The following is a 13,280-nucleotide window of genomic DNA, read 5'->3' as shown; positions in this document are numbered from 1 at the left end:
ATGCATTCTAACCTGCCCCGTGACTTGGTTGGTGATCACAACGTTGTCGATTCTCCAGTTAGGGAAAACACCGTTGTTGTCGTGACCAATTGTGAGCGAGGTTATCAAGCCCAGGTTCTGGTGCTGTAGGAAAAAATTTGTTTAAAAATATGTACTGTTAAAAATTATATTTCAAAAAACTCAGGTGCGATAAAAAAATCTTTATTAAACACTTAGATTAAAAAAAAAGAAAAACAAGTACTTATAAACTAACAAGTTTAAACACCATAAAATAAATTTTTCTTTAGAACAAACTTTGATATTAAAGAACACATTGTTTAAATTTGAGTTAATCAAAAATTTACTGAATATACCTTGAATGTGAAATCTAGTGAGCCCTTAGGTATTTCAATACTTTCGGTGTCCATGTTTTCCCCGTGTATTATGACGTAACAATTAGCCGTGGTGCCCCCGCTAGTGAGCAGCTTGCCAGAAGTGAAAATCTCACATCTGTACTCTATTTCTGTAAAAAAATTAATTATTACAAATAAAGGGGTTATGTAAGTGTAAACAAAAATTCTAAACTAAATGGATTTACTAAATTAATAAAAAAATGTAAATCATGTTAACTGAATTTAACACATCACACAATGACCAAATCAAAAACATAAAAGTTAAAAAATACTTAACTTATTAAATAGAAAATCTATAACTCTAGTTGTTACTAACAAGTTATGTTTTTATATATAATAAATAATAATATACGTTATATTATAAAGCCATAATATACATCAGGATATCTAAAGTTCAATTTTATTTTCGACTAATTGGCAGTAACTGAAAAATCGCCAATCCCATTCAATTTTCTAAAATTTAAACATTTATTGTCTTCTGATATCCAAAATGGTACTCAAGGGAACGATATTCTATCAACGTTTTGAGTAAATCACAGCTAGTAGAAAACTGTTTAAAATTGGAAAACTTTGGGTGGGAGAGAATCTGAATAACGGCAGTACTGTAATAACCAGGGTTGCCAAACTTTTTCTGCAAATTTTCCCCAGGTTTTCAAAACTTCCTCCAGGTTTTTTAAAGTACACATTTTCGGGTATATTTTTAGTTTAAAGCTTAAGGTAGGAAACTGTGTTAAATACTATAAAAACATTAAAAATATGCTGTAAAGCTACTTAAAAGGTGTTTTTTAATAATAAAATATTTGATGATGACGAATACTTTTTGTTTGTACGATAGATTTTTTGTGTCGAATCGAAATTCTAATTTTTAATATATTAAAAATTTCAGGTTTTTTTCAAAATTTCTCAAATTCCAGGTTTTTAGCCTGAACTGTCAAATTCAAGGTTTTTTGGCACCTAAGGGTTTATATAATATTTCATGAAGTTACTTGTTCTATTTTATTTTGATGACGTAAGTATTTGACATAGGCGTTGTACGAAATTCGCGAATCATTGAAGAGTATCATTTCAAAGTTCTATGGATAAAATCTATGTGTCAAGAGTACTAAAATGTCATCACAACAGTAAATTTAAATTCTTATATCTATTTCAGATTTTGCTAAAGATGTTAAGTTAATTATTATTAAAATTTATAATTAAGACTCTTATTTTAATATGTAAAACTTAAATAAAAACAGTACAACAAAGCTATGGCGAGTAGTTTTTAAATGATAAGCAAGTGTACATGAGCAAGATTTAACAAGAATGTTTAATTTTATTACGTGATTGAAATTCAAATTAATCTTTTACATAGTTTGACTAAAAATAAACATAACTCAACTACTACCGTTACTTTCATGTAGACAGGTCGTGTAGAATTTTTGTAGTAATACTTAAAGAGAAATAATTTTATTTTATATGATTTTTTTTATACATGAAAATTTACCATGATAAGCCTTTTAAAAAATACACAACTTTTTTTAGAGGACTTTATATATTTGACCATGCAAAAATGTTTCGTTGTCTATACGTGTTCAAAGTAAAAAAAAAAAAACTTTTTTCCACCAGATTAATAATATCACGTAAATTTTCTTGTTACATAAAAAAATTTACAAGGTCATGCTTTATCGTGACTCTACTGTAATTCGATTTCTATTGATTTGTGTTGTTGCCAATGCATTTAAAATTAATACCTTGTTCTAAAAAATATCCATTGAAAACCAGTATTATTAAAAATTAACAATAACTTATATTGTTTATATGCTTGAAAATAATATTATGTATTTGTATTTGCATATATACGTAGTAGCAAACTTGAAAATTAACTGAACTTATCAGAAAAACATTCTAAAAACAGCTCTAAACTTTACTATTTCAAACTTATGTACAAACTTTTTTAAACTTACCACTTTTAGGAAACGAGTTGGTGAACGAGTTGAACTGAGCAGTTTTTAATATTTCCAGAAATTTGAGGAACTGCTCCCTTTGTTCGTCGCATTGCAAAAGCGAATACTTCTTGTACATTTTGCTGTAAATTTTTGTTATTTACTATAAAGTGCATTTTACTGCAAACTATTATCAATTTTTATTTTGTCATAAAGCAAGCTTCGCAGTATATTATGTTCTATTTTTGGTCGTAAAGCACATTTTGGAGTAAATTTTTTTTTAATTATGAAGATAACTTTGGTGTAAAAAACGTTTTTCTAACGATTGAGATGAAAATATATAATTTACTTTGAGGCACAGATTATAAAATTCAAAAAAAAAAGCTGTAATTTTTAATATTTGTATATTAAACACAATGTTTGCATTGGCAAATGAATGCAAAAATTAAAGACAGGGGTTCCCAAACTCATAATCGCCCACTTAACACAGGCTTTAAAAAATATCTTCATTTTAATAAATATCTCCCTTTTACTGTTTATTTACTTGTTCAACTTCCAACTTACTGTTGCCCCCTGACAGCCTAACTTTGTAAAACCCCGGTTTAACGTACAACAAACTGGAACACGTATATCAAGTTGCAACAACGTGACTCACTTCAAAAGGTCTCCGTGCGAGAGTAGCGTGTGCAAGTAGTTGTGAAGCTGCCTCCTCTCCAGCGCGAGTCTTATCCACGCTCTGCTCTTGCCCACGTCCGTGCTAACATCCACCATCTGTATTATCCGCCTGTCGTAATAATAACAATTGTATGACGTCATAATAACAATTGTATGATGTCATATCAACAACAATTGTATGATAGTATATTTGTAAAACGCGAACGCTATACTTTTGTTAGATTTAAAGTACCCAGTGAATACTGATCTATTTATAAAAAAGTTTTAAAACAAAGCAACTAAACATATCTTTAAACGTTTCTTAAAGAACTAAATAGAAACATACAAACTGATTTTATTTTCAGTCTACACTGTCGTATGTACATTACAAAAAAATTACAACGATCCTTTACAAGTATGCAACATAAATTGATAAATTTTATTTTGTAAAACTGCACAAGTTTTTAAATTACTTAGCGCACATATATTTAAACACTTCTTACATAACGAGACAAAAACATACAAGCTGAAATTTTTAGGTGTGAAACGTTGTATGTTAATAGCGATTAAAATTTAAGTTGACAAGTATGCAACAGAAGTTGATGAATATTGTTAATAAATTTTGACTTACTTTATGCTGGATTGTAAAACTATTTCTGCATTGTTTAGACTTGGTCTCCTCACAGGGCTGACATCTAAAAAGTTATTACATCAAGAAAATCTAATACCATAATCGTTACCATTTAAATCTTTTACAAATTTTTATAAATTTTATTTCCTAAATATCAATCTACTACAAGCAGCTTAAAAAAAGAGGAATTTGTATATTTTTCAAAAAAAAATCATAAAGAAACTGAAAATTATCTATAACAGTAAATTCAATCAACATCTCATAATCTTTTATATAAATTAACTTTTGATAGTGCATTCGATCAACATTTATAAAATTTAAAATTTAAATTGTCTAACCAGGGGAGTTTTTCTTCGTGGCACTCAGGAATGATCTCGGGAGCGATCTGTAATCTGATTGGATTGTAACGCTTTTCTCACTTGGTGGCGTGTTTGCGCCTGTAAATTAGTTTAATGTTGACTACATGTTTTCAAGCAACAAACAAAAACATAAATGTGTTTGCTTTTTTCTTCAAGCTTATAAGTTCGTCTTTTTATTTAATTTAAGTCAAAACATTTAAAAGCTCTTTTAATTTAGTCACATAATTTTCTTGATTAACAAACAGCTTTCATGTTCTTGTTCTTTTCTCTTTTAATAAAACATCAAAATTATACTTGTGATATTATATTAAACAAACGGAAAAAAAATACACACTGTTTATATGTAATAAATAAAAGAAATAACTAACCGCTCATATGTGGATAAGTGTTGCTTTCATGTCCGGTTATTTTTATCGTTTTTGAATAAAATGCGCTCATATGACACCACAAAGCAGACTTTCCCTGTTAAAGTATTATAATTAAAAAAAAATAATTGACTTGTTATCAACTTCTTTAGTTATTATGGAGTTTTAAACTCAAAATTACTGCATAAGTAGAAAATACATGATCCATTGTAAAATACAACTTTACACATATATGTACATATAGTTGGTATATAGAGTTAAAAGTAACAAAAAATTTAAAAGTAGTTAAAACATTTGGTAGTTTCAAAATCGTTGTTTTTGTGTTCGACCAAAATAATATCACACTTATTGTTCAATTGGAACTTTTCTTAACAAAATTTTGGTAAACAACCAATATTTAAAACGTTTACAATCACAAACGAAATTGTTTATTTAAAAACAGTTATATATGTAAAAATAAACAGTATACATATTAGCTTTAATTAGTGATGTACCGGACTCACTATCCTGGTCCGGCAGGATATTGCCATTTTTGTCTGATATCCGGATCCGGCCAGATTCTAATTTGAAAAAAAAGTTCGGATCCGGTTCCGGCCGGATCCTAACAGAGATCCGGCCGGACCCGGATCTAGTTAGTAAAAAAGAGCATACTGAAAAGTATTTTTTCAAAATCAAACCCTGTGTAAATTGTTAAGAGTCATTTTCGTCAGTTAAAATTAAACACCTACCGTGATTGGCTCATTTTGTACACGTGACTAATTTACATTTGTTTACATTTAAACTATGAAATAAACATTTCATGAAATGCAACTCTTTACGTATGTTGTAAAATTGAAAACTTTGGAATGAATACTTGCATTATTTATTGTTTAAAGTTGAGCTCAGAGAATATTTAGAATTAATACGGTTGAATGTACGAGCCAATGAGAATCATATGACGAAATGTTTCAAACTAAATACTGATGCAACAAAACATCAGAACATGAAACAGGCTATTTATATGTAAGCAGTTAGTTAGTTTGGTGTGTAGCTTGAAGCAACAAAATATCTTGAACGTTTTTGTGAATGCTTATTGTAAGTAGTGTTTTGTTTTAAAAGTGAATATTTCAACAGGAGTTTAATTGTTTAAATATTTAAGCCAGGTTTTTAGTCTAATAGTTTATTAAAAATTTTACAGTTTCTTGTTTACTAAAAGTTTTATTTAATTTTTAGTTTTTTGTTTTAAGTCTTTTGATATAGATTTAAATAGCTTCCAGTTTTTAAAGTGTTACCAAAGTAATTAATAATTTTGTATATGCTAGTATTTCTTGTTGTGTTTTATATAAAAGGTTCATCACTCAAAACTGTTGTGTCTGATTATAGAAAGTAGTCTCAGTTAGAATTGAGTATTTGTTAGATTAAATAAGGTAGGATTTAATTATGATGGGTAGTACTAATAAGTTAAGTGCACCACAATCAGTCCACAACTTTACTACCAAATTGTCAACCTTTGCTAGCTGTTCTACTGATTATTAGATTAAAGTATTTTTTTAAGTTTTAAAAAACCTCATTCTGACTCAGGCTTGTTTATACTCACTCTAGCTAGTTTTATTGACTTAAACAGTGGCAACCCTGCTAGTTTGAAAATTTTTGGGAATTTTAGAAAATTTTGAACTGCCTCAGGCTAGTTTAGTTTTTTATAAAAACTCAGGCTAGTTTTCTTTTAGACTTTGAATGAGTTTGAGCTGATCCAATTTTCAATATTTTGTAATTTTCTAGTGTATTTTGTTCAAGAACTTGATTTCAGATTTTTAATTGTAAATAACACCTAAATTTGGAAACCTTGTGGCTAGCTGTTCTACTTATTATTAGATTAAAGTTCTTTTTTTTTTCGTTTTTAAAAACCTCATTCTGACTCAGGCTAGTTTATTCTAGTGATGTACCGGACTCACTATCCGGGTCCGGCCGGATATTGCCATTTTTGTCTAATATCCGGATCCGGCCGGATTCTAATTTGAAAAAAAAGTCCGGATCCGGTTCCGGCCGGACTCTAATTTGAAAAAAAAGTCCGGGTCCGGTTCCGGCCGGATTCTAATTTGAAAAAAAAGTCCGGATCCGGCCGGATTCTGATTTGAAAAATAAGTCCGGATCCGGGTCCGACCGGACCCGAAATTGTGAGTGGGTCCGGTACATCACTAGCTTTAACACAACTAGTTGATACATATCTGTAGTTTGTTTAAAATAACAAACTTTAACAAAAAAGCTGTTTTATATACAAGCAGTTGATATAAAGAAGTAAGCTTTTCAAAAACAATTTTTCAGTGTTTGCCATACAATCCATACCTAACATACATGAAAAGTCAATTAATCTTATACGTTTCTAACGACACAAAGCTGTAATACTTTATCAAACAAACTTTTCTGTGTTGCCCGTACAACCCGTGGCCCCATATCCTCTCCAGTACGTCGCACAACGAGGCGATCCAGGTGTTCTCCTCAATGCAGGACGATGACGTGTCCAGCTTCCACCCGCATTCGAGCGCTTCGTTGGTGTTCACTTGCACTATCAGTAGGCTGGTAGGAAATATAAACGTTTAATTATTGAATTAAGCAAATAAATATACAATTATGACAAAAGTTAAAGTTTGTTACTTAACAATTGTTTCACGCTAGAGCCAAATATGATGATCACAAGTAAAAAATAAATATATATAAATAATATATTAGAGTTTAAATAAGATACTTCCTTCGTGTTCACTTGCAATATCAGTAGGCTGGTAATAAAAAATAGGTGTATTAAAATGGTAAGGTATAAGTTGGTAGAAAAATAATCAACAATATGCTTTTAATATTTCAAAATCAATACAATGTTTTCCTCCTTTAGTGGTCTAAAAGAGATCTTCAGTTGACAATTAAATCTTACTCAAATAGAACTTTAAGTGTTCAAAATGCATAACATTAATATTAAAACGTAAAAAAAACACCACAAAATTAGCAGATTACACATGAAATCATGAAAACAAACCGTTTAGTTTTCACCCTGACTTCTTCCAGCAATGTACCCACAAAGTTCCAGTTGCTCCTGGCAATTTGCTCGGGAGAGAACTCTGTCAAGTTGGGTGCGGTGTAAAACTTGCTCGCTCCCACCCCCTTCCTCTGTATGTAGAAGTAATTAAAAATTACTATGTTTATTTGCGTTTGTAAACTTTAAAGCTACACATTTCAAGTTTACTCAATGCAGCTATAACAAAGAAAAGATTCATTATTGTTTAGTATAGATTAATTGACAGAAGTATTTAAGCATTAAAAAGTTTTAAAACGTTATTGATGCTTTTTTAATGCTTTAAGTAAATATAACTGTCAAAAGCTTTTTGAATATTTTAATAATTTACTTAAGATTTAGTTCATCTTATAAAAAACTGTATTCTTTTTTTTTACGTATAAGTTTATACTACATTTTAAATAACTAAGTTAGTTAAAATTAAGCACAAATTATTAAAGAAAAATTTACCCATTTGTCAGTTCTACTAGAATGCCTTTTGTATGATTTTGCACAGTTTTCGTAATTTCTTCTGAACTTAGCTTTTTTCACATCAGTATTTTCAAGCAAGTGCGTCTGTTTTAATTAAAGCAAATTTTATTTTTGTTTATCAAAGTTAAAAATCATCAAAAAAAATTAATTGAGTCTACCTTGAATGTACCGAAAAGTAAGCAATAGACAGTTTATAAGATTAACACTCAAGCTTTTATGATCTAAACTAAATGACAAGAGTTGTAACTTAAATATTTTGTTAGCTAAAAACAACCTAAACCAAATAAAACCACTTTTTCAATCAAAATTTTAAAAATTCATACAAAAAAGTACAAGTAAAGCTAAACATTGAAAATAAAAAAAACAAAAACCAACGTTTATTTTTGGCAGGCACCCTGGAGCCTTCTTGTCGATTATTACGTCACTGTCTTCTTGTATGACGTCATTATTGAAAGTTTTCAGCGGGTTTGTGACGTAATCGCAAGACGTCATGCGTTTTCTGAATCCCTGCACTGTTCGAAGTAGAAAATTAATAGTTTATATTATTAATAAAATTTATTTTGAGCAACTGTAATTTTAATTAAAATTAATTATAAGTTTATTAGAATCAATTATAAAACATTGCAATCAGTTAAATAGAGTTAAAATTTGTTATTAATGTTTTGGGTAAAATTGCATTTCGCGCTATATACAAGTAATTTGTAAAACATTTTGAGGTTTTGGACATAAGTTTAGCAACTTTAAAATAAAAAACATTAGTAATGAAATCTAGAGAAAAGGAAAAGATTAAGTTGTTTTCAATAAATGTAAAGTCTCTATACAAGTAACTAAAGTAATAAAAACATAATTTTTTTATTGAGGTTTTTCCGATCAACCAAAAAAACGTAAAAGTTTAATCTTAAATTAAACAAAACAAGTAATTAAATATTAAAAACTAATTACACTTTTTAAATAAAAAAAGAGTTAATACATGTATCTTAACAAGTAAGACAGTTTGAAGTTGACAAAGTACCATTTGTAAGTAAAACTTTCTGAATTAAAAAACCAAACTTAATTTAAACAATCAAGAGTTATTAATCTACGTATCTTAACAAGCACTCCGTAAAACTAAATTCAAGTGTGCAAATCATTTATTTCAAGCACATTTAACAAACGAACGCGAGTTGCTGATCCACGTGTCGACGTGGTGGTTCGAGTTGAGCTGATGAGTTGTGGTGGCTGTGGTGAGTATCCGCAGCTTGGCCGAGTCGTTCACCCGCCTCTCACCACCTGATGACGAGTTCATCCGCATCTGCTCGTTCAGCTGCTCCAACCGCTCGTTGAACAATAATAAGTTGTTGTCCTGTTTAGATTTTATTTGGTGAGAATTTTTCGTTTTATTTGCAAGTTTCACTCAAGTGTCTGTTTTGTTACATATTGTTGATAACAAGTTGTTGCCATGCATTTGTTTGTGTTATACTGTTGATATAAAGTTTTTGTTTTGTTTTTAACGTTCAAATGTTTAAATGTTCAGTTCTTCTGTTAAAGTCGTGCAGGGTTTGATGTTCAGCGTTGCACAATAAACAATGTTTATAATTATAAAAGCTGCATGACTTTGTATGTTAGAACTAATTAGTGCCATTAAAATATTAATTGTTTTTACTGCCAGATATAAACCATTCGTCATTAATAAAATTCTTGCTTCATTTAGTAATACTCACATTTATAGTTTTTGATTACTATTTGAAAAAATAAGTTTTTTTAATAAAAATAGTAAAATATATTTATTAAATTTCAAATGGAACCGTTTGAGAACACAAATTAGTTCACAAAATAATATAAGAAATAATAAAATCCACTTACACAAGTTAAAAATTTCCAAAACATATAAGTAGTACTATAGCAGTTCTAATTTGGTAGTTAATGTAGTTTTATCTTAAAACAAACAGTTAAAAAAATATTCAAATAAAAAGTAACTTAATTCTAACTCTTTCAAAATCTCGCTTTTAAAATTTGCATATCCTATTTACCATAAGATACAACACATTCAATAAAAGTTTTCTTTGTATATTAAACTGTTTTAGAACATTAATTTCTGATTATACTTTATCAACTTTTTGTATAAGTTACAAACTTCAAGAGACGACAAATTGTAAAATACAATTTTTAATGATTAAAAACAACTGCAAGCTTGGAAAGTTGTTTAGAAGTTCTTAACGCTTGTTTTTTTTCTTTAATTATTTATAAAAAGTAGTTTATCGTCACAAACTACTTACATGTATTTAAATTATTCATTTATAATAAATAGTTTATTACAAAATTGTATAAGCATGTCCTTGAATACGGACTTTTAAAAATGACATCAAAGATAAACGTGTTTTAAATCAAAACTTTTTCATATAGTTTAATAATTAATTTAAAATTACTTTTTTAACAATTTTTCTATTCAGAAAAAAAAAGCTTATGTTAATAATTCCAAAAATTGAATTAAAGGACATTGTAACACTACTTTGCTGAGTAAATTAAAACTTACAGTATTTTAAAATTAAATCTATCATTGTTTTAAATTTTATCACAGCCTAGATATTGTTGTTTTACTCAACCAAATTGTTAATATTAAGCATAGAGGAACCCAACAATTTTTTACAAAAATAACATTTGCACTTATTTTTAATTAAGAATTATAAACTATAAAGTAAGTTTTATTAAAATTAATTAATATATGAATCAGTTTAGTAAATGTTAATAAACCTTTTCGCCGATGTTGTGCAGTTGGTTATCAACTGAAGCGTCAATGAAGCATGTGAACATTTGTGTTTCCAGGAACGGCAGCATAAACTGCAGTGTTGACTCGGGCTGGTCGCTTATGAACGATGTCTGTCAATATTACATTTGTTTGTTTAATAAGTAAGCAGTTTACACGATTTGAGCATGCAAATTTGAAAAAAAAGTATTTTTTTACAAAGTGTTCATCAAAAAAAAAGTAAGAAAACTTAAAGTAATAATGTTTAAAACCACATTTTATATGACAGTTCGAAAAAACTATATATGTGTATTTAAGCGAACAACTAAACTGATAATAAATAAAATTTCCACATGTTCGCAGAGATTTTTATGAGGTTTTTGTATCAAACATATGTTGCTTATGAGTCAACATACTTTGCTTTATAACTAGTGACTTCTTTAGAAGTATTCATTATAGTATTAACTAAATGGAAACTTTTTTATGACAATTTTAAAATAAAAATTTCCAAATAATTAATTTTATTTTTAATAATATCATACTTTAAAATTTATAAATCAAAGTAAAAATCTAAAATTATTACATTTAAAAAGTTTTCATAATACAAAACTGTCAAACATGTGTTTATGAGTCAACATACTTTGCTTTATAACTAGTGACTTCTTTAGAAGTACTAATTAAACTATAACTTAAAAGGATTTTTTTATGACAACTTTTAGAACTTTTTTTTTCCAAATACGTTAAAGTCTTATCAATTATACCAAACCTTAAGACTTTTAAGTTTAAGTGAGCATCTAAAACTAATTTTATTTAATAAAACGTCAAACCTTATCGAAGGTGGCGTTTTGTTCTCGCTCGTCGACGGTGATGAATTTTTCGTACTGGTGGAACATTCTGATGAAGTTCGCGCACATCGCCTCCCTGGTGCTCGTGTTGAACTTCTCTTCCATGTACCGGTGCGAGTCCATCTGCAAAGTTTGGTTTGTTTGTAATATTTTTTGTTTTGCACATTTACACTTAACAAATTGTTGAGATTCGTCTACATTTTATATCTTATTATTATTATTATTTTACATTTTAAGTGTTAGGATAAATAGTGGATAATTTATAATTGAAAGTTTATACACAACCAAACTTACTTCTAATGCTAAACTAAGCACCATAATTTTATGTTTATAAAAAAATAAATAGTTCTTTCGATGTTTTATAGGACCTAAAAGCTTATAAAGCATATGGAAACAAAAAAAAAAACAATTTTGTAAAAAATAGTTTAAAAAATAACGATTTTTAAAAGTGTGTTGACTCGTTAACACACAGAAACATATGTTGGTACAATAACGGAATATTACTGTACAATTTGTTTTTATTGATTTTTAATTGTTAAGATTATATTTGTTGAACTTTTCTCATCATAGCATTTTAACTTATTCATCTTAAAATTTATATTTGAAATATGTAAAACGCATACACACTTTTGTATTTTCTTATTCTGACATAATCAAAAAAATCCGATGCTAATGTAAAAATCGCGACCTTATGATAATGTCAAATAAATGCAAGTTTTGATGATACAAAAACATAAAATTAAAATGTAAATGTCAAATTTTTTTATGTATTTTTTGGCAAAACAAGCCTGGGAAATTACACATTACTTAATGCGATAAATATGTAAAATTTTGTGTAATAGTTACTTTGAATTGCAAGTCAAATATTACACATATGTGATTTTAAAGTTTGTTTGCTAAAAAATAACAACACAAAAAATAATTTTACACAACTAAGACTTAAAATATTAACTTTTAAAGTTTATAAAACTTAATGGATAGTTTATTAGATATGATTAAATTAGTTTTTATGTTTTGAAAATTTTTCAATTTAAAACAATTAGGTCTTTTTATTTTGTTATTATCTCTAAAACGCAGAAACCGAAAAAACAAGCTTTAAGGTTTTCTTCAAGATTAAATCAAGATTTATCAGATGGAAATCAAGGGTTTAGTGGGGTCTATTTTTCAACAAAACCAAATAAACATTCAAAAACTCGAATAAACTTTCGCTTTAGTGGTCACGCATATTTCATAAAACAAAAAACAAACACCAAAAACTCCAAAGTCCAATACTTTACACACTAGTTTAAATAAATTGGAAAGTTTTTTTTTAAATTTAAAGCGAAATGATAAAGTTTCCTACCAAATATCAAAACTTGGTCAAATCCGATTATTTAATCGAAACAAAACAATATAACAATTTTAATCTACTTTTTTTATTCCCAACGGTTATTTTGTACTTGCATACCATAATGTATGAATAATTTATTTATTTTTTTTTGTCAGCTACAAAAAGGTTCTAATTTGTCATAAGAATTAAAAAATAATGAATATTAACTGTGTTTAAAATTTTGATAAAATATTTATGAACTTTAAAAAAATCTAATTAGTTTAATACAAACAACTTATAATAATCATTACCTATCGTTTTTAAACAACTAAGCTTTTTATTGTTTCATTGTTTGTTTTAAAATTTAGTATATCAACTTCAAAAAGAAATTCAAAAGAAACTAAAGAACTTATACTTTTGATTAAAATAAATTCGTTTGAAATTATTGTTTATTTACTTAACATAACTTAATTTAAAGTAATAATTATAAAAACTAACAATATTATTCTTATTCTGAACTGCGTGCAAAGATTCTTCATCTTCGTTTAAATTTCCATCTAAAACAGACAA

At 27.9% G+C, this 13,280-nt stretch overlaps 1 protein-coding gene across 1 annotated transcript in view; it reads right to left on the bottom strand.

Moving 5' to 3' along the window:
* LOC145833840 (DENN domain-containing protein 5B-like) overlaps positions 1-13,280 on the bottom strand; it is a 33,119-nt gene that overhangs the window by 7,041 nt on the left and 12,798 nt on the right. The window contains exons 9-23 of the mRNA XM_082941047.1: positions 13,209-13,267; positions 11,384-11,524; positions 10,565-10,690; positions 8,993-9,176; positions 8,210-8,346; positions 7,814-7,918; positions 7,328-7,458; positions 6,720-6,876; positions 4,327-4,420; positions 3,938-4,036; positions 3,600-3,663; positions 2,970-3,098; positions 2,336-2,457; positions 354-502; positions 13-123 (exon numbers count right to left, since the gene is read on the bottom strand). Coding sequence (XP_082797173.1) covers positions 13-123; positions 354-502; positions 2,336-2,457; positions 2,970-3,098; positions 3,600-3,663; positions 3,938-4,036; positions 4,327-4,420; positions 6,720-6,876; positions 7,328-7,458; positions 7,814-7,918; positions 8,210-8,346; positions 8,993-9,176; positions 10,565-10,690; positions 11,384-11,524; positions 13,209-13,267 — 1,808 coding nt within the window. The remainder of the gene's footprint in view (positions 1-12; positions 124-353; positions 503-2,335; positions 2,458-2,969; positions 3,099-3,599; positions 3,664-3,937; positions 4,037-4,326; positions 4,421-6,719; positions 6,877-7,327; positions 7,459-7,813; positions 7,919-8,209; positions 8,347-8,992; positions 9,177-10,564; positions 10,691-11,383; positions 11,525-13,208; positions 13,268-13,280) is intronic.

Source organism: Thalia democratica, chromosome 4 (genome assembly GCF_965202585.1).
Source record: "Thalia democratica chromosome 4, ktThaDemo2.hap1.1, whole genome shotgun sequence".
Lineage (NCBI taxonomy): Eukaryota > Metazoa > Chordata > Thaliacea > Salpida > Salpidae > Thalia > Thalia democratica.
This window is presented reverse-complemented; position numbering and strand designations above follow the sequence as displayed.